At 32.1% G+C, this 21,440-nt stretch overlaps 2 protein-coding genes across 2 annotated transcripts; one reads left to right on the top strand and one right to left on the bottom strand.

Annotated features, from left to right (window-relative positions):
- The first annotated feature begins 295 nt into the window (after positions 1-295).
- Positions 296-1,741, top strand: LOC123003563. The gene has a single exon (XM_044396381.1). The coding sequence runs from the start codon at positions 344-346 to the stop codon at positions 1,607-1,609; it is 1,266 nt and encodes a 421-aa protein (XP_044252316.1). The 5' UTR covers positions 296-343; the 3' UTR covers positions 1,610-1,741.
- Positions 1,701-2,664, bottom strand: LOC123003564 (charged multivesicular body protein 2b). The gene is made up of 4 exons (XM_044396382.1): positions 2,527-2,664; positions 2,387-2,478; positions 2,039-2,336; positions 1,701-1,989 (listed from the first exon to the last, which is right to left on the bottom strand). The coding sequence occupies exons 1-4, from the start codon at positions 2,558-2,560 to the stop codon at positions 1,772-1,774; spliced, it is 642 nt and encodes a 213-aa protein (XP_044252317.1). The 5' UTR covers positions 2,561-2,664; the 3' UTR covers positions 1,701-1,771.
- Positions 2,665-21,440: the final 18,776 nt, after the last annotated feature.

Here is a 21,440-nt window from a genome sequence, read left to right as displayed (position 1 = left end):
CAAAGAAGTAACTATCTACTAATTTGCTAATTTAATTTAGAAAATAACAATACTCTGACATTGATCTTTTTTTTTTCTTTCAAACAATGGGAGGTTCTTTTCAAAACATTATTTTTCTTTTGATACGGAAACGGATTATCTCATTACTGTTATAACCGCTTGATAACAAAATAACTTAATTTATTTTTAATACTGTCAACAAAAAATAATAATTGTTAGGCCAAAACCGCACACGCGCGAATGGTGTGTTGCCTACCAATCTGGCGTATCCACCACCAGCAGGCCACCTGTCAATTTCTTGAACATAACCTAAATAAACAAACCTTCAAAATAACGACCGACGATGTTGCTAAAGGTGCTCGAAACGTTCATAGTATATGTATTAGTGTGCGCTTTGGCCTTTGATGACATTTTCGTCGATGGAAACGACTCGCAAGAAATGATCGAACAGGGCCGGGCCCATTACCAACTTCTCAGGGAAAAAGGCAATCTACCTCGATACGGAACTTGCTGGAAAGGGGCTCTCGAACACGTCGAAGACGGTTGCAAGAACCTCTCCGAAGACACCCAAAGTGATATGGCGCTCCACATCACCAACTGTTTTCTCGAAATGTCGGGCCACGAAACGTACAATTGTGAATTGGACAAAAAACCGAACTTGCGAAGTATTTGTATAAACAGTATGTCGGATAGGGCGTTTAACGTTTATACGGAGTTTTACACGCACGTTCAGAATATTTGTTGGTTTTTAAGGGGTCAAATTTGGTATGAAACGATCAGTGAGAATAGTTTTAAAGTCGGGAAACGGTTAGAAGAGTCGGCAAAAAATCAAGAAGAGTTGTTAGAGGCCCAGAAGGAGAGTCTTGAGATTCAGAGGAAGGTTTTAAAACATGAGAAAATGCTAGAGGAGGTTTTGGGCGATTTGTACGTTTCTACGAAAGCGCATCAGGAAATTTTAGGTGTCTTGACCCGGAGTATCGCGAAATTTCAAACATGGGTTATTGGAGAGGTTTCATGGTTTGATTCGATTTTATTTTATGTGATTTCAGGGTTATTTATTATTATTTTTACGACGATTAAGCGGACGGCAAGTGCGAGATTGCCACTTTTGTTGATTTTATGCACGAATTTAGTTATCGAACGTTTTATTTGTTATATTTTAATATCTGATGATTCGTTGGTTGATACGAGAATTTTATATGACGATATTTATTCGTACGTTTGGTATTGTCGCTACTTTTTTATTTTTGTATTAGTTTTTTATTTACTTTACCATTCTTATAATTACAAGGATATGATGCTTGAAAATATTAAGTTCCTACAGATGATTAGCAAACAAAATGCAAAAATTATAGAGATGCTACAAAGTTTTAATAATAATTTTAGAGAGCGCACTCCAAAGAGTGACATTAATTTTATTAATGAAAGTCTGCATTGCAACGGTTTTTTAAAGAAAAGTAATGTTGATTTAGATGAGAGTAGCAGTTCCACCTATTCGGAAAGGATTAGAGGTCGAAAAACGTATCTCAAAAATCATTTAAACGTGACTGAAACTCATAGTCGATATAATTTACGTAGCAGTAAGCAAAATACGCCTGATTTAAATTAGAATCAAGTGCCTGATTTGTAAATATGTATGTAATTGTTGACGCTTCAATGTATATACCAAAGTTTATTTTAACGCAACCATGCTCAAAAAATTAATTTTACTTAACTGTATTTATGTGAATAAAAAATAATTACAACATTGATTTGTTTGAAAATATAAAAATTAGGCTCGCAACTTCGCCAATTGTGCTTCTATTTCTTCATCAGTAAGGCCACTGTTCGCTTTGGAGGTTTCCCCGATTTTTCCCTTTTCGGGTAAAGGAGCCCCTGCCATTTTCCCGCTGATTTCAATACCGATTTCGTCCAAAACTTGGCTGATGATGTTATCACTCTCCTCTTCATCGCCAGATTCAGCCAAAATATCATCCAGGGATTCATTTACTGCACAAATAATTGACAATAATGAAAATTTCAAATGGGGAAAACTCACTCATTTCATCAGTCATTTCCATTTTCGTGGACTCTCTAGTGAAAGCGTTCACATTAGCTGCAATTTGTTCAGGTTTCATAATACGGTTCATGTCTGACATGGTTTTTCCCGCTACACCCATGGCATTTGCCAGTTTGACATTAGCCCCCATGGCCTTATTTTGGGCGGAAATTCCACGTACTTTACTACTAGCTGAATAAGATCTGTTTTTTTGTTTGCGTAATTGCACAAGTTGTTTTGCTAACAATTTGCAACCTTCATTGTTGCCTTCTTTTGCTAATTTTTTTATCTCTGCTTCCTGTAATCACACCTAAAGTCGATTTTATTAAAATTGGACATCTTTCATACCAATTTTTTCTCCTCTCTATCGAGCTCTCGACGGTCCCTTTCTAAATCGCGCCCCACTTTCCTCAACTGACGATCGGCTTGACGTTGTTCCTCTACAACATTTTTCATAAATTTTGACAAAAAGTGATCATTTTGGTTACCTTTAGGGTCAGGTTTTGACCAAAAGTTAAACATTTTGCTCTCTTATTATTGATTGTGACTCATAACTAAATTTGACGTTTGTTTAAATTTTGACATTGACAAGTGACCAAAGTGACGTTATCTAAAGAAAATTGTCGATAACGACGAAACCTGTAATAAAGTGTTTGAAAGAAACCTGTATTAGATTTCATACATTTTATGAAGGTGGCAGAGAAGCTGCTACATCGCTGGGTATTTCAAATATTAAAGAATCTTTTTTGTATACGCTCTCGAAAACGGCTGTTTTAGAGACTCATTTGAATTTTTTTTTAATTAAGAAGAGGTGTAAATTCGTTTTTTGTGAGCTTTATCAAAAAAATGTTATTGTAACACGTACCTAAAACGTTTTTGCGGACTCATCTGCTATTACAGACTCGGCTTGGCCTCGTCCGGAAACAGCAACGATACGTCCGCAAAAACTGTATTATAAGGATTTGTTACAAAAATAACTATTTTCTCCACAAACTAAACATTTCTTAACGATCTTTGAACTTTTTGAAAGAATGTTTGAAAATTTGACAAAAATTGTCAAATTTGAAATGTTTGTGATATTTAAGTTGTCAGGTAAATGACGCTATTTTTCCTAGTAACCGGACGACTTTTTGAGGTTAGGAGAATTCAATATAAGATTGGCAGTATGGAGCGGAGCGGAAGACAGGTAAAATAGACCAATTTTAACTTAGTTTTTTTACAACTTACCATATGAAAGGTTTTTTTTTTAATATGCTAATTTCATAAATGCTATTGTATTTACACTTTTGTGCAATAAAATAAAGCACAAGTTTTATTACTATTTTTCAAAATGTTTTAGTTACCTACATAATTTGAGGCTATTTTAATTAACAAGCAACCGTTTCTTTCAATAAAAATGATGAAACACTATAAAATCGTTCTGAAACACAGAACTTTTTTTAATTCTAAAGACGGCATTTTGACATTAACAAAAAATTACATTACATATTTTTGTTACTATAGGCACATTTTATTAAGTCCAATATTGTGGGGTTAATTTTATTGCACAGAAGTGTACAATTTTATAATTATGTACAGTTGCGGAATTAAAATTTCGGGCAGTATTGTCATCTTCATAATGTAAACTCTAAAACAACCTTTGCATTAATAACTTTATTTTTTACTCTTGTCATGTTTATGTCGTTTAGACTTATTTACTTTCAAAAATAGTGATTTGTGGCATAATAACGGATAGATAACAGATCAAAGCGATGATTTAATTACATTTAGTTCAATTAATAAATTTCCTAAGACAGACAAATTGTTTAATTAACAATTTTAACAACAAAAAAAAACGTTTAATTGTCAAATGTCTGTCACGATGACAGTAAGAGGAAGTTTACAGTGAATTTTTAACGTGACAGAAAAATACTGCCCGAAATTTTAATTCCGCAACTGTACATACATAATGACTTAATTTCTCAAGCTCAGTTTTATTTTTATAACACAATAATGAGGTTTCGTCTGTGAATTCAATATTCTTTGTTTCTTATTTATTTAAAAAATATCCATTTTATCTGTGTAATAGTCTGCAATTTTCGTTTATCTAATTTTCAAAATTAATGAGACGTAAAAATCCGTCAGAATTTATTCCTTCGTTTTTAATTCTCGATTCGTCATGAGAAGTTGTTTTAAAAACTTGTCTTTTTTGCACCATCTTTATGAGAATTAATAACGCGTTGAGGACGTGCCAACATTCTCCTTCCTAAGAAATAATCCGAAGCATCTTGCGTAAAGTAATAAAACTCGTATAAAACTAGGGTTTGCTTTTTGAAACTCATCAACGATCTCATAGGGAGGCAGGGATTTATACGTGTCCCGGGGGGTGTGGGGCCATTAACTAACCGCCAAGATTCCGTTCATAAGTCATCGTAGGGGGTGTGACAGGGCACGTTTCGTTTGTATTATAAAAGAAAAACGGTCCGAGAAAAGTCTTTGAATTAAATGTTTTCCGATTTTTTATTCTATTAGGATCGTGCACTGGATCCATACAAAGTCACCCTAGACTTATAAATCAAGAAAAAGTGTTACGAAATTTGCAGTAGCCTCTAGTTACGCCCCACAAAAAGTCATCAATATTCCACAATGGTCTTGACTGATTCTAAGAGGATACGCAAACATCTGCTGAGAATTTATAAGGTTGAACGTCTGAATGGCCGTTTTGCCCTTCATTTGTGGTCATTATTATTTTGTAATTTTACCGCAAGATTTGTTTTTTTCACATGAAAAATTGCACGATATGAAAAAAGATGAAAGGAAACAATTTCGTGTTGTGAGGGAGGAAATTCCTTTGGGAGAATTTGTCCAATTTAAATTTCCTTTGAACTTGGTTCAAACTTCTAGAGACGCTTTTATTTTTACTTTCCTTATCCTATAATCCTAATATCCTGGGCATTGATTAACCATATACAGGGTGTTCCGTTTTTATTGTTACAAATTTAAACAGGTGATAGGATATTCAATTCTAAGACAAAAGTTTCCTATAAACATGTATCGAAAAATGCTTGGTAAGGGAGCTACACCCCCTGGAAGAGGGCTAATAGGTTTTTGCTAATATTTTAGAAACCATTTAAGATAAAATTACAAAATTTGGTACAGATGATAACCTTTATACACCTAAACGAATTCAAATATCAAATATCGAAATTTTTAATCAGGGGCGTCCGAAACTGGTGGGGTTTAGGGTAAAAAAATACCCTATCTATTTTGGCTTTAGTTTCTTTTGTTATGCAAAATGGTGGTCACTTTGAACAACTCCTTTAGATTTAGGCAAATTCATTTAATTAATGTTATTATTGTTACTGTAATGTAATGTTAATTAGTTGGGGTTGATTAAAAATATGAATTTCTTGCTTTTATTATTCTGTAAATTCTGATTTACTTGAATGTTGTATTGGTGTGTAACATAAATTTTAAATTAATTTTATTCAAAAACAATAAGTCGTATCGACACAAGAGACTTTTCTGTGATAAACTATCGAACTTAAGATTTTGTTGCTGAAAGTACCGAGAAACTAAGGCCAAAATAAATAAAGTATTTTTTTACCTTAAGCTCCCCCAGTTTCGTACACCCCTGATTAAAAATTTCGACATTTGATGTTTGAATTCGTTTAGGTGTATAAAGATTATCATCTGTACCAAATTTTGTAATTTTATCTTAAATAGTTTCTGAAATATTAGCAAAAACATATTAGTCCCCTTCCACGGGGTGTAGCTCTCTTACCAAGAATTTTTGATACATGTTTATAGGAAACTTTTGTCTTAGAATTGAATATCCTATCACCTGTTTAAATTTGTAATAATAAAAACGGAACAGCCTGTATTTGGTTAATCAATGGTTTGGGCCATTGGGTCGTGTGTGTGTGTGTCTGTCTGTAAACAGCATATCTCGAGAACGATAATAGCTAGAAACTTGAAATTTGGTATGTAAGTTACTGGAGGTAGGGGACGCAGCACGAAACAATTGGTAAAAATCGGTCGCACCGTTCGGCTTCAAAGACCAAAAAGCGGCCGCAAAATTATACGTTTGAAGATGGGGATAAAAATTATTTAGAATCATGAAATATACTTTATTAAACAGTAAAATGTGATAAAATAAAAATAATAATGGGTACCAAACTAAAAAAAATTGCACCCCAGACTCAAACCCGCGGCAACTATGCTATTGCTACTCGGATTTCCAACACCGTAAGGATGTTTTCCAAATAAGTTGGTTAAGGAAAGTCGTGTGATGTTCACACCAGATTTTTTTAGCAAGATAATTCCGATTTGTTTCTTCGTTTTAGCGTCATCTGTCACAATTTGGTCTTCTCGGACATCGGCAAGAAGCGTAAAATTATGTCTTTTGCCACATTTAAAGAATCGTTCTAAAAATTCAATAACAATTCTAGAGGAACGAAAGAATTTTAATGCCAACCACACGCGAGTCTTTGTGATTTTAATCATCCGGAGTTGAGTGATGACCGTCATTCCGATTTTATGGTGTCCGGTGAAGCGACATACAAAAAGAAGTCGTCTTTTTAACATGAAGTTTCACCGATAAATCACCATCAAAAATTCTAAAGACTGCGTTCTACATTTATTACCATTTTTATTTCAGGGCATTAAGTTGGATTAGTTGCATTACAAAGCGACTTTTCATTAGAGAAGCACTACGTGTGGGCGTTCAAATTACACAAAGTGCACCATCGAAGTGGTTCTGTCTAACCTCTTGAACTCGAAGATGTTACCGAAGGGCACGTCTACATACTCACAACCTATTGTAACGTCAATTGTCGCCATGTTTGTTTAAAACGGCAGAATCATGAATGTTGAATCGAAGTAGGCGGGAAATTTCGATGATATCGACACGTTAATGCGTTTATTAATGGTTCGGTTGCACGACGATGAGGAGGCAAATCGGTGAAAAGAAGTCAAAATCTGGTTCGAAGAACTCGTCTCTAATGAAACTATTCATCCTGGTGGCTCGTTCCTTTGCTATTAGGACAAAGCAACCCCTAACACATGCCCTTCATTTGTAACAAAGTTCCATAACTAAAGAATTGATCTTCGGTTATTGTCTGCGATTTCCAAGGTTTCGGACACACAAAGCAGCCGCAAAGCAAAGTCACCGACCGATACATCTTACTCCCGTCATTCCCACTATTGTCAAAAAATAACTTGTACTAGACCACAGATGGTATATAATTTTTAATTCGGCCCGGTAGGAAATGATAGAAGGCTGCAACAATCACGTTTGCTCTGAGCGGAAGATGCTCCGATTTAAAATCATCACGAAGTGCACGATTTTATATGCAGACGTGGAGATATTTAAAAAGCAACGATTTGAATTTCTAATTCTCAACACTTCAGGTGCGAGCAATTTATTAAAAAATCTTATTAAATTTGTGACGTGTGCATTGATCATTGGACCTCCCCTCCGCGCGCCATTAGGCCGGAACCGACCTCCCCTCAACGCGCCATCAGTTTCGTCCCCCTTCTCTCACCTAATTGGCCATTATGTGACGTAATTACAGCAATCATCAAAGTTAGGTTTTGCGCTAATCTCGTCAATTATCCTCGAATGAAATGCATAGAGAAACGAAATAAATTACTCCAAAGCCTAAGGAGTAAATTAATCAAGATTCCATCAAGCGTGAGATACATTTTCGGTGCCTCCAGTGATAAATTCTTTTTCTTTCAATTCTTGAAAGGGTGGTCTACATACAGTACCGAATAATTGTCCTAATGATAAATCGAATTGTAACATGTGTTTTCTTACAGCGAAAGGAGCCCGCTGCGTGGGTAATTTATAGCCAAGTGCTCGTGAACAATCAATTACAAAATAATTTTTACTTTCGTATAAAAATCGCGCGGCTCCGGTTCGATTGAATCATCATTTATCATCAAGGACGCGAATCAAAGTAATTAAAATTTAATTAGTTACATATTTTAGCTTTATTTGGCCGGAACGCGGATCGAATATTTTCTCTAATAAAGTATGAAATGTCAAGGGTTTGTGAACATCATGTGAAAGTTTACTACGTACATACATACAATCAATGTTGATTTTATCGATGCGATTGAAGAAACATGTTTGGTGTCAACATTTGAAAATTTTTTTGTGACAAAACAAATATGCCAATTAATTGAATGTTGTGTCATCGTGTGGGAAAAAAGATGCGCAACACTAATAAAAAACTTTAAAATCGCGAAATATTTTTATTAAGGTGTTGACCTTATTTGTTTTTTTTTTCAACATTGTGGGTCGTAATTACGCCAGCTGATTTATATAATTAATTAATACTTAAAAAGAAAATTATGATATTGGCAGTGAAGATTATAGTGAAAGTGTGTTAGTTAAGAGCTCGTAGGCACATTTTTACGAGAAAACGAGAGTTGCGATTTTCATTTCGACGGGATTGGAGGCGTGTTACCCACTCAAATACTATTTTTTTGTATTTAGTTAAATTAGTTAAATTTAGTAAATTAGAAATTATGTTTTAAGGCATGTTACATATTAGTTAGTTTATTATTATATTTTGCAGTTAATTACAAAGTAATTTAAGTAATTTTCGTACCTACCTAATCATCTACATATTTGGTTTTTAAATATAAAAATATATTTAATTTTTTTCAGATAATCACGTATTTCAAAATTGAGAGTAAATTAAAAAATGGTGTCATTACGAGCTTTGACTCTTTCAGGTACACACTTGTATTTAAAATACCGTACAGGTACAGCTATTTACTGGATTCTAAAAATAATCATTTTTCAAGTTGTTTTAAAAAATAGGTATTAAAATAGCACTAACGAAAGTTTTTTCATCGATCTATGACCAATTATTTTAGAATTCAGATTTTTTTACTTTCTCCGGTAATCTCATTAACTTCAACTTCAAATCTCGTATATTTTTGATAATTTCAAAGCATTTTTAATATGAAGCAGATCAGTCATTGTCTATTACTTATTTAGTGACATAATAGGCATTTAAAAAAATATATTAAGAAAATAAAATAGTATTACAATGAACAAAGAAAAATAACAACAAATAATAAAAACAAAAGCAAATTAAATAATACGTACTAAAAGTGTAAATTAGTCTTTAGGTTATTCCTAACCTTGTTTGAGAACTTTGATGAACATTTATTGACATTGTTAACATTTGTTGACATTGTTGACAAAATGCCCGATATTCCTTACCTACATACTTTTTACCTGTGCTTTGTCTTACATTGCTTGAGATATAGTACAATCCATTTTTAGATTGGAAATCCGGTCCAAAATGAATAAGAATTAAATTAAAGTTGACAGTGTCAGTTATCATTACAATAAAGCACAGGCTACACTGAATTTTTGTAAATTCACAGAAATTGGGTGGACGAAATGCACTGTCCATCACTGTACGTCATCAACTGATCAAATTTATAACAAAGTTCATGTTATTGTTGTAATTTTCCACAACATCAGGACATACCACTCATATCTATAAAAAACTAAGAATAATACGAAATACAGTTAGTAAAAATGCAAAATTTTATCAATGTAATGTTGAACGAAAGTGGTTACCTAAATAGGTTGGAAATGCCCAATGACGTCACAAAGCCTACTAGTCGAAATATGAAAGTATTTGCCTGATAAACCCAAGCATCGAAATTCTAATCCCAATGAAAAATGTTGTTTTTGTTTTGTTTTTTTCTCTTTGTATTTATAATAATCATTATGCATTATGTGTATATTCTCAAAAAACAATTATTTTTTTTTTAGTTAAAATAAGTATCATAAAAATGTAAGTATTTCAAATTAATTAATTAATTGTATAGTTTTCATAATAATTTTAAATTCATTGATTGTAAATAAAAAAATGTGGCAAACTCTACAAGAATAATGTCTGTATTATTAAAAATATTACCAATAATGAGCAAAACTGCTCAAAAATATAAATTAAGGTGACTTAAAAAGGTGGGTTAAATTTTAACCCACCGTCCCTGAAAGAGTTATTAAATCATGTTTTAATCCTGTTGAAACAACGGTATTAGTACCGAAGAGTCTTGATTAAATTTTCGATGCTTTTATCTTGAGCTAATCTCACCAGCATTGTGTTGCCCACACAAGTTGATTCACCGGCATTGTATCGAATTCGACGCTTCAAGACTACTAATTACCCATTGTAGAATTGAGTCGAAACCGCCCTCGTTGTGAATTCAAAGTCACTTCCAACATAAATTCTCTCTCGTCAGACAAAACTCAAAAAAAAGGAATTAAAACCTCATAATTGTTACTACTAGGAAGGCCCCTTCAAAACACTTTGTTTTTTAAGCATTTTGCCCCGGTTTTCAAGGTATATGTAATTTTTATGTTAATTTTTATATATAAAAACAAAGTGTTTTGAAGGGGCCTTCGTAGTAGAATTATTGTATTGGAATCCGGCGTCGTGTTGCGAGTAATATTCTTAAGACAGCAGGACGCTTCGAAATCATAAAAACAATCCGAAGCAATCTAAAATATTGCCACTCGTGGAGGAAGAAGAAGAAAACCAGTTCGAATGTATGGGTGCATCTGCTGAGGATCTCTCGCCATGGGGTACGAAATTACTTATCAACCCTTCGACGTGATTATATGGGTTTTTTATGCCGTGGAGATTTCCGAGAGCGCCATGTGTGCATGTTGAAAATTTGACTAAGTTCCAAGGGCCGGATTATGTGCTTGCGGACAAAAGATGAATTTCTTTAGGGCTATTCTATGCCCATTATAACGATACCTGTATATTCAAAAGACCAGAGCGGATTCTTGAAAGGTTCAATGGGAGGTATTTGCGGACTGTTGGCAGTGAGACGAGAAAATAAACACAGACAGGAGGTTTAGGAAAAAATGAGTTTATTTAAGGTTTTGAAAAGTCCTTGTGATAAGTAGTAATAAAGGTGAAAAAATAAAAAAGTTTTCTTTAGTATTTCCTTTAGCTGTAAAAACAATACAATAAAACTACACAGGGCGACAAAAAAAAGTCATGTCGTGACAACTTGACAAATTTTATATCATTTTGTTCGTCTCATTGAGACAAATCAAATGCACTAAAAAAATTTTTTTAAAGTCCACACACTTTGAACTAAATAATTTTTTTTTCTAATTTAAATGAATTTAAAATATTTTAACTTTAAAAAATCATTACTCAATAACTATTATGCCGATTTCCTTCAAATAAAGACCATTATAAAGGGATGGCCTTGCCATTTAGAATGATATAAAATTTGTTAAATTGAATATTGGCAAACAGTGTTCGAAGAAGTTCGAAGTAAATCGAAATAATCTAAGAAAAACCCTACGAGTAATTTTTTTTATTATTACCATCGTGTAGAGCATCTTTTTATTAGTTGTAATCCAAATTTTCAAAAAAATATACGGAGTATTTTTCAAGATATGATTTTTTGAAGTTATGGTTTGCTAATCAAGCATTGCTCCATATAGGAGAAATGCATGTTAATCTTACCTAAAATTGCATTTTTATAAAAGTATTTGTTTTAAGACTCTTCTTTTGCGTAAAAATGGTCAATTGCACCTTCTTTGTCCTAATTACAATAAACAAAAACTGTTTGTTTACTTAAAACAAATAAAGAGTACATGCGTACTAATTAAAGCAAATAAAGAGTTTTTTTCTTGTAAAAATGACCACTGATTATTGAGCAAAGAGGATATAGAAGTTTAAGGCACGAGCCTTAAATATAAGGGCAAATCTTTTTCAAATCAAATCACTTTCCTTCCATTCAGATTTCGACTTGTTCTGGCTTTCTGAACTTTTTTTGAAAATGTTTTCAGTAAATGCTTTTTCATCACTTTCGAGTGATGTTAAATGCAATAAGTCACCTGATTTATTTTGTTGGTACATTCTACGATTAGTTTCAGTTAGCTTGTAGATAGTAGTTGTTGTGATAAGAGTTGCACACGAAGCAACTGACTTATTGCATTCAACATCAGTAGAAAGTGATGAAAAAGCATTTGCTGAGAACATTTTCAAAAAAAAAGTTCAGAAAGCTAGAACAAAGTGAACAGGTTGGAATCTGAATGGAAAGTGATTTAATTTGAAAAAGATTTGTTCTTATATTTAAAGCTACTGCTTTAAACTTCTAGATCCTTTTTGCTCAATGATCAGTGATCATTTTTAGAACAAAAAAAACTCTTTATTTGCTTTAATTAGTACGCAGGTACTCTTTGTTTGTTTTAAGTAAAGAAACAATTTTTTGTTTATTCTAATTAGAACAAAGAAGGTGTAATTGACCATTTTTAAGCAAAAGAAGAATCTTAAAACAAATACTTTTATAAAAATGCAATTTTAAGTAAGATTAACATGCATTTCTCCAATTTGGCGCAATACCTGAATAGCAAACCTAAACTTCAAAAAATCATATCTTAAAAACTACTCGGTATATTATTTGAAAAATTTGGCTTCTTATTAATAAAAAGATGCTCTACACGATGGTGACGAAGAAAAAAAAATTACTCCTAGGGTTTTTCTTAGATTACTTCGATTTACTTCGAACTTCTTCGAACACTATTCGAAGAAAAGTTTGCCAATATTCAATTTCAAATTGCATATCATTCTATAAAGGGCAAGTTCATCCCTTTAGAATGGTCTTTATTTGAAGGAAATCGGCCTAATAGCTATTGAGTCATGATTTTTTAAAGTTAAAGTATTTTAAATTCATTTAAATTAGAAAAAAAATATTTAGTTCAAAGTGTGTGGACTTTTTAAATTTTTTTTTAGTGCATTTGATTTGTCTTACTGAGACGAACAAAATGATATAAAATTTGTCAAGTTGACTTTTTTTGTCGCCCTGTGTAATTACGTTAGTTATTTAAAAGTTCTTTTTTATTAATTCGCCCACAGTTGTAAATCTGAAAGCTCGTCTCGCATCTGTCCAAGCTCGAACCCGATTAAAATTTAGATCATCCACCGTAAAAGTCCGTTTTTCAGGCAGCACATGTTATCTGGACGTGGTAAAAGCTTGGCGACTAAAAAAGGTGAAAAAACCTTTTATGTCCCTGAATCCTTTCATCACGTTCATATCAAACAAGAATAAAAAATGTTAAAGAATAGCAGCATCTTTTAAACCTCTTAGAGACGGTCTGATAGAAATAATAGCAAGGCTTTGATACCTCGGTCTAGTTGAAAAGAGCGCTTAGCAAAACGTCTGGAGATTTCATCCGGCCATTCATTGACCGGAATGCAACAGAAAGACCTTATTATACGTGTATGTAGAACCCTTTCTCAATCATAAAAAAGTAATAACTGCCATACGTGTGAAAACTGGTGATAAGATAACGAAACGAATCGTTATATGGCAAATATTGGCAAAAGCTGCATGCAAAAATCGATTTTCTTTTTCAATTATCGAGAGTAATGTGCGGAAAAAATCCTCTTCCGCCTTGGTGAAGAAGGATAAATGGGCTAACCATCCTATTGTTGGGACGGTAGTATTAAAACTGTACTGAATAGATTTTTTACGTTTGTGTACAAAACGCACGGATGATACCTTTTGATAGAGAATTTTAAAAAATCCGATTTTAGGCAAGACGTTTGTTTAGATTTGTCAAAATATTTCACCAAAGTTTTTATGAACGGTTTCCTGCCTTTTATTTTCGTCAACAAATAAAACTATATCAGTTTGAAACAAGTTATTTTCTCGTAGAATTCTGAGATCAGTGGAACCACAATTTGGCTTAATTATAGACCAATTATTTAATCGAGATGAAATCTTGTGGTTCCACTGGCCACTAAATGTTTATTAACTTTAAAAAACAATAAACGAAATAAAATTTTCGAAAATTTTGGCTCGCGATCGCAAATTGTTCATATGAAAAGAATTTAAATAGAATTATCATCGGAAATGAGTTATGGTGAATTAATGGACCCATAAAAATCAAACCACAATGACTTGTAAGAACGTGCTATAAAGATCGACATTGCTTGATTTTATTACGTCTCGGCTATTCCTAGAAGGGTTGCAATTAAAACAAACTATTAAATCACGTCGGAAATGACTCGGCTATAACCGAAATCCCTCTAAACAAAAGGGGTTGTAAAACACACATGTTCCAAGATTAAAAAAAAAACACACCAATCCGGACCTGAATTCTCTACCAACTATGTAATTATAATCCGGCCGAAATCTATCCGAAATTGTAGTGTACGTGATATATTTTGTTTGGACACGGTACGTTTGATGGACAATGGCGGCCATATTCGAGTCATGGTCACATTGAATCGGTACCATATAATACACTTCGGGTGGTCTCCCTCTTGCGCTCAATCAAAGAACGTTCTTTTATAAAACATCATCCTATTTAATTATCTACGGCCTCTTTAAGTTAATTGCGAAGATCTTTAACATGGATGCCAATCAAAGACGAAACTGTTTGAAGCTAAAGGAAATTGAACTGTGAAGAGAGCATCAAAAATAACAAAATTGGAATTGTTATAACACAAGGCGACAAAAAAAAGTCATGTCGTGACAACTTGACAAATTTTATATCATTTTATTCGTCTCAATAAGACAAATCAAATGCACTAAAAAAAATTCAAAAAGTTCACACACTTTGAACTAAATAATTTTTTTCTAATTTAAATGAATTTAAAATACTTTAACTTTAAAAAACCATTACTCAATAACTATTAGGCCGATTTCCTTCAAATAACGACCATTCTAAAGGGATGGACTTGCCCTTTAGAATTATATGCAATTTGAAATTAAATATTGGCAAACTTTTCTTCGAATAGTGTTCGAAGAAGTTCGAAGTAATCTAAGAAAAACCCTACGAGTATTTTTTTTCTTTGTCACCATCGTGTAGAATATGTTTTTATTAGTAAGGATCCAAATTTTTAAAATAATATACCGAGTAGTTTTTAAGATATGATTTTTTGAATTTAAGGTTTGCTACTTAGGTATTGCGCCATATAGGAGAAATGCATGTTAATCTTACTTAAAATTGCATTTTTATAAAAGTATTTGTTTTAAGGCTCGTTTTTTGCTTAGAAATGGTCAATTGCACCTTCTTTGTTCTAATTATAATAAACAAAAACTGTTTCTTTACTTAAAACAAACAAAGAGTACCTGCGTACTAATTAAAGCAAATAAAGAGTTTTTTTGTTCTAAAAATGACCACTGATCATTGAGCAAAAAGGATCTAGAAGTTTAAAGCAGTAGCTTTAAATATAAGAACAAATCTTTTTCAAATTAAATGACTTTCCATTCAGATTCCAACTTGTTCACTTTGTTCTAGCTTTCTGAACTTTTTTTTTGAAAATGTTTTCAGCAAATGCTTTTTCATCACTTTCTACTGATGTTGAATGCAATAAGTCAGTTGCTTCGTGTGCAACTGTTATCACAACAACTACTACCTACAAGCTAACTGAAGCTAATCGTAGAATGTACCAACAAAATAAATCAGGTGACTTACTGCATTCAACATCAGTAGAAAATGATAAAAAAGCATTTGCTAAAAACATTTTCAAAAAAAAGTTCAGAAAGCTAGAACAAAGTGAACAAGTTGGAATCTGAATGGAAAGTCATTTAATTTGAAAAAGATTTGTTCTTATATTTAAAGCTACTGCTTTAAACTTCTAGATCCTTTTTGCTCAATGATCAGTGATCATTTTTAGAACAAAAAAACTCTTTATTTGCTTTAATTAGTACGCATATACTCTATATTTTTTTTAAGTAAACAAACAATTTTTGTTTATTGTAATTAGAACAAAGAAGGTGCAATTGACCATTTTTAGGCAAAAGAAGAGTTTTAAAACAAATACTTTTATAAAAATGGAATTTTAAGTAAGATTAACATGCATTTCTCCTATATGGAGCAATGCTTGATTAGCAAACCTTAACTTCGAAAAATCATATCTTGAAAACTACTCGGTATATTTTTTTAAAAAATTGGATTACAACTAATAAAAAGATGCCCTACACGATGGTAATAATAAAAAAAATTACTCGTAGGGTTTTTCTTAGATTATTTCGATTTACTTCGAACTTCTTCGAACACTGTTTGCCAATATTCAATTTAACAAATTTTATATCATTCTAAATGGCAAGGCCATCCCTTTAGAATTTTCAAAAAAAGTTCAGAAAGCCAGAACAAGTCGAAATCTGAATGGAAAGTGATTTGATTTGAAAAAGATTTGCCCTTATATTTAAGGCTCGTGCCTTAAACTTCTATATCCTCTTTGCTCAATGATCAGTGGTCATTTTTACAAGAAAAAAACTCTTTATTTGCTTTAATTAGTACGCATGTACTCTTTATTTGTTTTAAGTAAACAAACAGTTTTTGTTTATTGTAATTAGGACAAAGAAGGTGCAATTGACCATTTTTAAGCAAAAGAAGAGTCTTAAAACAAATACTTTTATAAAAATGCAATTTTAGGTAAGATTAACATGCATTTCTCCTATATGGAGCAATGCTTGATTAGCAAACCATAACTTCAAAAAATCATATCTCGAAAAATACTCCGTATATTTTTTTGAAAATTTGGATTACAACTAATAAAAAGATGCTCTAGACGATGGTAATGAAGAAAAAATTACTCGTAGGGTATTTCTTAGATTATTTCGATTTACTTCGAAGTTTGCCAATATTCAATTTCAAATTTTATATCATTCTAAATGGCAAGGCCATCCCTTTAGAATGGTCTTTATTTGAAGGAAATCGGCATAATAGTTATTGAGTAATGATTTTTTTAAAGTTAAAGTATTTTAAATTCATTTAAATTAGAAAAAAAAATATTTTGTTCAAAGTGTGTGGACTTTTTAATTTTTTTTTGGTGCATTTGATTTGTCTCACTGAAACAAACAAAATGATATAAAATTTGTCAAGTTGTCACATGACTTTTTTTTGTCGCCCAGTGTTATTTCATGTTTCGTAGTTTGAAATAAATTACATCTTAAATCTATTTTTAATTTTCAAAATAAATAGAATCGTGTTTTTATAATTTTCTTGTTTCCAAAATCTTACAAAAAACCGAATGTGCGACCCTAAAATATGAGTATTCGGCTCAGTCACGTTGCGTAAAATACTCTAAACGTTATTATAAAAAAAAGTAACAAGAGCCTTCAACCGAAATTACAAAGTGGCTCTTTTGGCACCTGAACCGTTTTGCACCTGTTACCATTGGTAGCAAATGTGGTTGGCTAATTTCCTTGTTTCCCTGACGAATCAAACAAATTTCTGAAACTTTTTCTGGGAAAAGTTATCTCTTGTTATATCTTGTAAGCGTGTAAATTTTAAAATAAAATTCTTGTCGAAGCATTCCTGTGTCGTCTTTATCAGATAAAGCCCTTTGCTAATTGCAGGGGAGACACAAGTGTCGCGTCGGTCATCCCCTGGGTACCGGAAACTCCCTTTTGTTGAACTGAGGGACTCGGAAAACGGCGCCGTAGTGGCGATGTCGTGATTTATCCTCGCATTTTACTGCACGACGTTAAAAATTACAACTAGCACTCGTTGATGGGTTTGTATAAACAAAACATGTTTGTTATAGAAGAGTGGAATGTCCTTGCATGGTGTAACAACCAGTCGGGATAATCCGATTAAAATAAAGTAGCTTTTGGGTCGTCTCTCCGATTCTGATCTATGCTTCTGAAGAGACGAATCGAAATTTTTTAGGATTACTACCGTCTGATTTTTATCGTTTATCATAATATTAAGAGACAGGTTTTGTTCTTATTCGATACTTTGTCTTTAAGGAGCTTAAAATTCTTGAGGATTTTGGAATGGCGACGGCAGTGTAAATAATAAATTGGATTTTGTTAAAAAAAGGACCTTGAGGGTCGGAAGTTTGCCAATTAGAAGGGGGCTCAGGTAGGGCAATTTGACAATTTCGACGAGGTGACGCTTTTAGTGATGTTGTAAATGAGAAAGGATTGGCGCCATACCTGTGCTAATTTTAGGGGTGGTACTGTGTTGGTGGTCACACTTTTCAGAAATTTTCAACAAATTTAAACAAATTATCCGGGTTACTGACTTTTTTATCTTCGAAGTGTACCAACTGCTATTTACTTTTTTTGTTTATATGCTGTTTTTTTCCTTGTTTTCATTTAAAGCTGCATTTAGATAAATAACATTTATTAGTAAAAATGTCGTTTCTACTCGAATTTATTTTTTACACAGTCACTATTTTATAAATAACAAAAATACAAGCTACTACAACAAAAACTCTATAAACTTTTAAAAATCGAGGTCGTAGTTTAAATTTGGGTGACCGTTAAGGAGCAAAAATTTAATAGACCGAAATTTTTAAACAATAAAACTTGTATTGTCTAAAAATTTTTTCGACACTAATACAGAAAAATGCCATCCATGTAAGGTCAGATACCAGGAACATGGAAAAAAATATTTATATATAATATATAATAAACTATAGAAACTGCGAAGTTATGAGAGTTTAAATTTTGCACTTTGATTCTATTTCTGTTAGAAAATTAATTTTCCAAGTTTTTTTACTACAGGCTATTAGAAGAGGAAACAAGAAAGCTGTATCTTAAATTGTAACTCTGTTATTTTTGGCTTTCATCGTCAAAATATTTGTACCTTTATTATAAAAAACATATGCAGGGTGTTTCGTTTTTTTTGTACCTTTACTATAAAAAACATACAGGTGCGCCAGAATTCGCGCCCCAGAGAAAAATTTCTAGTAAGATAAGATACCAGGAACATGAAAAAGATGTTTAAAAAATTCTATCTGTCAAAAAATTTTGACATTTATTTTTTGACATTTGACATTTTTTATGTCTATTTAATGATATTGATGATCTTGTATATGTTTTTTTTACAATTATTTAGTAAAGGTACAAAAATTTTGCCAATAAAAGCCACAAATAAAATTGAACAGAGTTACAATTTAGGATACAGCTTCTTTGTTTCCTCTTCTAACAGACTGTAGCAAAAAAACTTGGAAAATTATTTTTCTAACAGAAATAAAAAAGAGTCAAAGTGCAAATTTTAAACTCTCATAACTTCGAAATTTTTATAGATAAAATTTTTTTAATATTTTTTTCATGTTCCTGGCATCTTACCTTATACCGCATTTTTCTCTGGGGTTTCGTTTTTATTGTTACAAATTTAAACAGGTGACTAATGGGATTTTTCCACTATTGCAGAATAGATAAAATTACAAAAGTTGGTACAGCTGATAACCTTTAAACACCAGAACGAATCAAAGATCAGTTATCAAAATTTTGAATCACATCTTAAACGGTAAGACGAAATTAATTTTTAATTTTTATCCTCTTTATGTTCTGTAACACATATTCATATTGTAAACTGATTTTATTCAAACGGTAAGTTGTATCGTAAAAACGCAAGAGACCTATTTTTTGTGAAAAACTATGAAATTTAGAATTGTGTGGCTGAAAGTGACAAGAACCAACAGCCAAAATAGTTAGGGTGCTTATACTCTAACCCCCCAGTTTAGGACGCCCCTGAGTAAAAATTTCGACATTTTATCTTTGAATTAGTTTGGGTGTATAGAGGTTATCACTTGTACCAAATTTTGTAATTTTATTTACAATGATTGCTGAAATATTGGAAAAAACTATTAAAAGATGTACCCCTTTTAGGGGATGTAACTCCTTTATTTAATATTTTTCAATACATGTTCATAAGAAACTTTTATCTTAAATTTGAATATTCTATCACCTGCTTAAATTTGTAACAATAAAAACGGAACACCCTGTATATTGTATTTCGCAAGTATTTGTTAAAAAAAACGACAAATTGAAAAAAAAAATAACTTAAAATTATGGTGTTTTTTGTATTAATTTTGCAGGCAATTGGTGACCTTTTATCAAGTCATTGAACTCTGCTAATCTAATCTCCTATCTTTCGCATTTCGCAGAAATTACAATAACTTTGTGTTTGCTCAATTTATTTACACATATTTATTCCCCATATTTTCAGAATTTTATTACAATAAATAAATCATTTCTGGTATTGCGATATTTGATGTTATATTCAAAACTACTCCAATAAATTTTCTAGAATTTCAACCTAGGAACATAATTTCAAATGATAAAGTTATAAAAACTTTCATTAATAATTATGAAAACCCACAGGTGTATATTTATGAGTGTCTCGAGTTGTCCCGTAACTTAAACCGAGATTAAGCCATCCACATTTTGTTTAAATTAATTAAAAGATCGTTTAAAAGAGATAAGGCTGCCACACCTCCACATTATTTTTTTCTTTTCAAGAGTATCCATCGAGTCACAATAGCCTCTCTGTTTACCCTAATCGAGTTTGAAAGTTGAAAAGCAGCACAGAGAGCAACATTGTCAACTAATTACCACGAACAGATGAAGCTTTTTGTCCAAAAACAGAACCTCTTTAGACGAAGTAATAAATAATTATGAGTTTAATGTACAGTGGCTGGCAGTTAACATTTATGCATCATCGTAGTTATCACATCGACTCTTGTTTGATTACACTGAGAAAAATGTTTGTTTAAGTTGGAAGAGTTCACATGGCATCAGAATAAATAAACTGCTACTTATGGGAAACTAAAGATTTTTCGCACAAAAGCTCACAAACTTGTAACTCCACCCCTATGCCGGCCCACATCCGGCTCTCAAAAATCCAGTAGCACAATACCGGATTCCATCCCTTCATCAAATTAATTCTTTGATGGCTCCTTCAGCTTTACAAGCTCGTAAAAAGAATCTAAATCAAAGTTGTGTGTTTACCAACTCGAAATTGGTTTGTTGTGATCGGGAGTTCATTCAACTTGTCGTCGAAATCAAAAGGGTTAGGGAGATTATCATCCGAACGATAAAACAATAATTAATTTTCAAAGAGAGTGACTTTTCAGCTGTTTTATCTATGATCTTGTAACTTCGACTTCCTCTCTTTTGTTATTCCTTTCAATTTTCTCCTTATCTGACCAAAGGAGAAGGCTAAATAACTATTTTAAATATTTTAAAACGATAACTTTGTGAACCATTCTCTTAAAATCATTATTTTAGTTTAGGAATTATTATGTTGATGGGTGAATTCTACAAGTTTTTTTTACTTTTCGGGTTCATCTCAGAAGAATGTTTCAACAATGTTTGTTTTGAAAGTATCAGATTGCAAATGATTGGAGACACAGAAAACAAGAAATATAAAATATTTCCCGATATTTTTCTAGTTTCAGAAAATTGAAACGAAAAGTTTTTAAAAAAGATATTACAACTGGAAATTATTTCAAAAAATCTGGGAAACTGTTCGTCAGAGAACTCATACTTAACAGGGGCGGATCCAAGAATTAATTTTGGGGGAGGGGGGGAGTTATCTAAAAATTTTTAGAATGATGAGGGGTTACAGTGAGCGGCAAAATTATGGAATAATCTTATTTATTAA

Source organism: Tribolium madens, unplaced genomic scaffold (genome assembly GCF_015345945.1).
Source record: "Tribolium madens isolate multiple individuals breed KSU strain unplaced genomic scaffold, Tmad_KSU_1.1 Scaffold_1;HRSCAF=32;Tcas5.2_LG8, whole genome shotgun sequence".
Taxonomy (NCBI): domain Eukaryota; kingdom Metazoa; phylum Arthropoda; class Insecta; order Coleoptera; family Tenebrionidae; genus Tribolium; species Tribolium madens.
Note: the sequence above shows the minus strand (reverse complement) of the source record. Positions and strands in the feature narration are given on the sequence as shown.

What these genes read in the sequence shown, in the direction of transcription:
- LOC123003563 (XM_044396381.1), top strand. Translation starts at nt 344, where the DNA reads ATGTTGCTAAAGGTGCTCGAAACGTTCATAGTATATGTATTAGTGTGC.
- LOC123003564 (XM_044396382.1), bottom strand. Translation starts at nt 2,560, where the DNA reads ATGTTTAACTTTTGGTCAAAACCTGACCCTAAAG. An exon ending in GTCAAAACCTGACCCTAAAG is followed by an intron (nt 2,479 to 2,526) that starts GTAACCAAAATG and finishes AAAATGTTGTAG; the next exon opens with AGGAACAACGTCAAGCCGAT. An exon ending in ATAGAGAGGAGAAAAAATTG is followed by an intron (nt 2,337 to 2,386) that starts GTATGAAAGATG and finishes GTGTGATTACAG; the next exon opens with GAAGCAGAGATAAAAAAATT.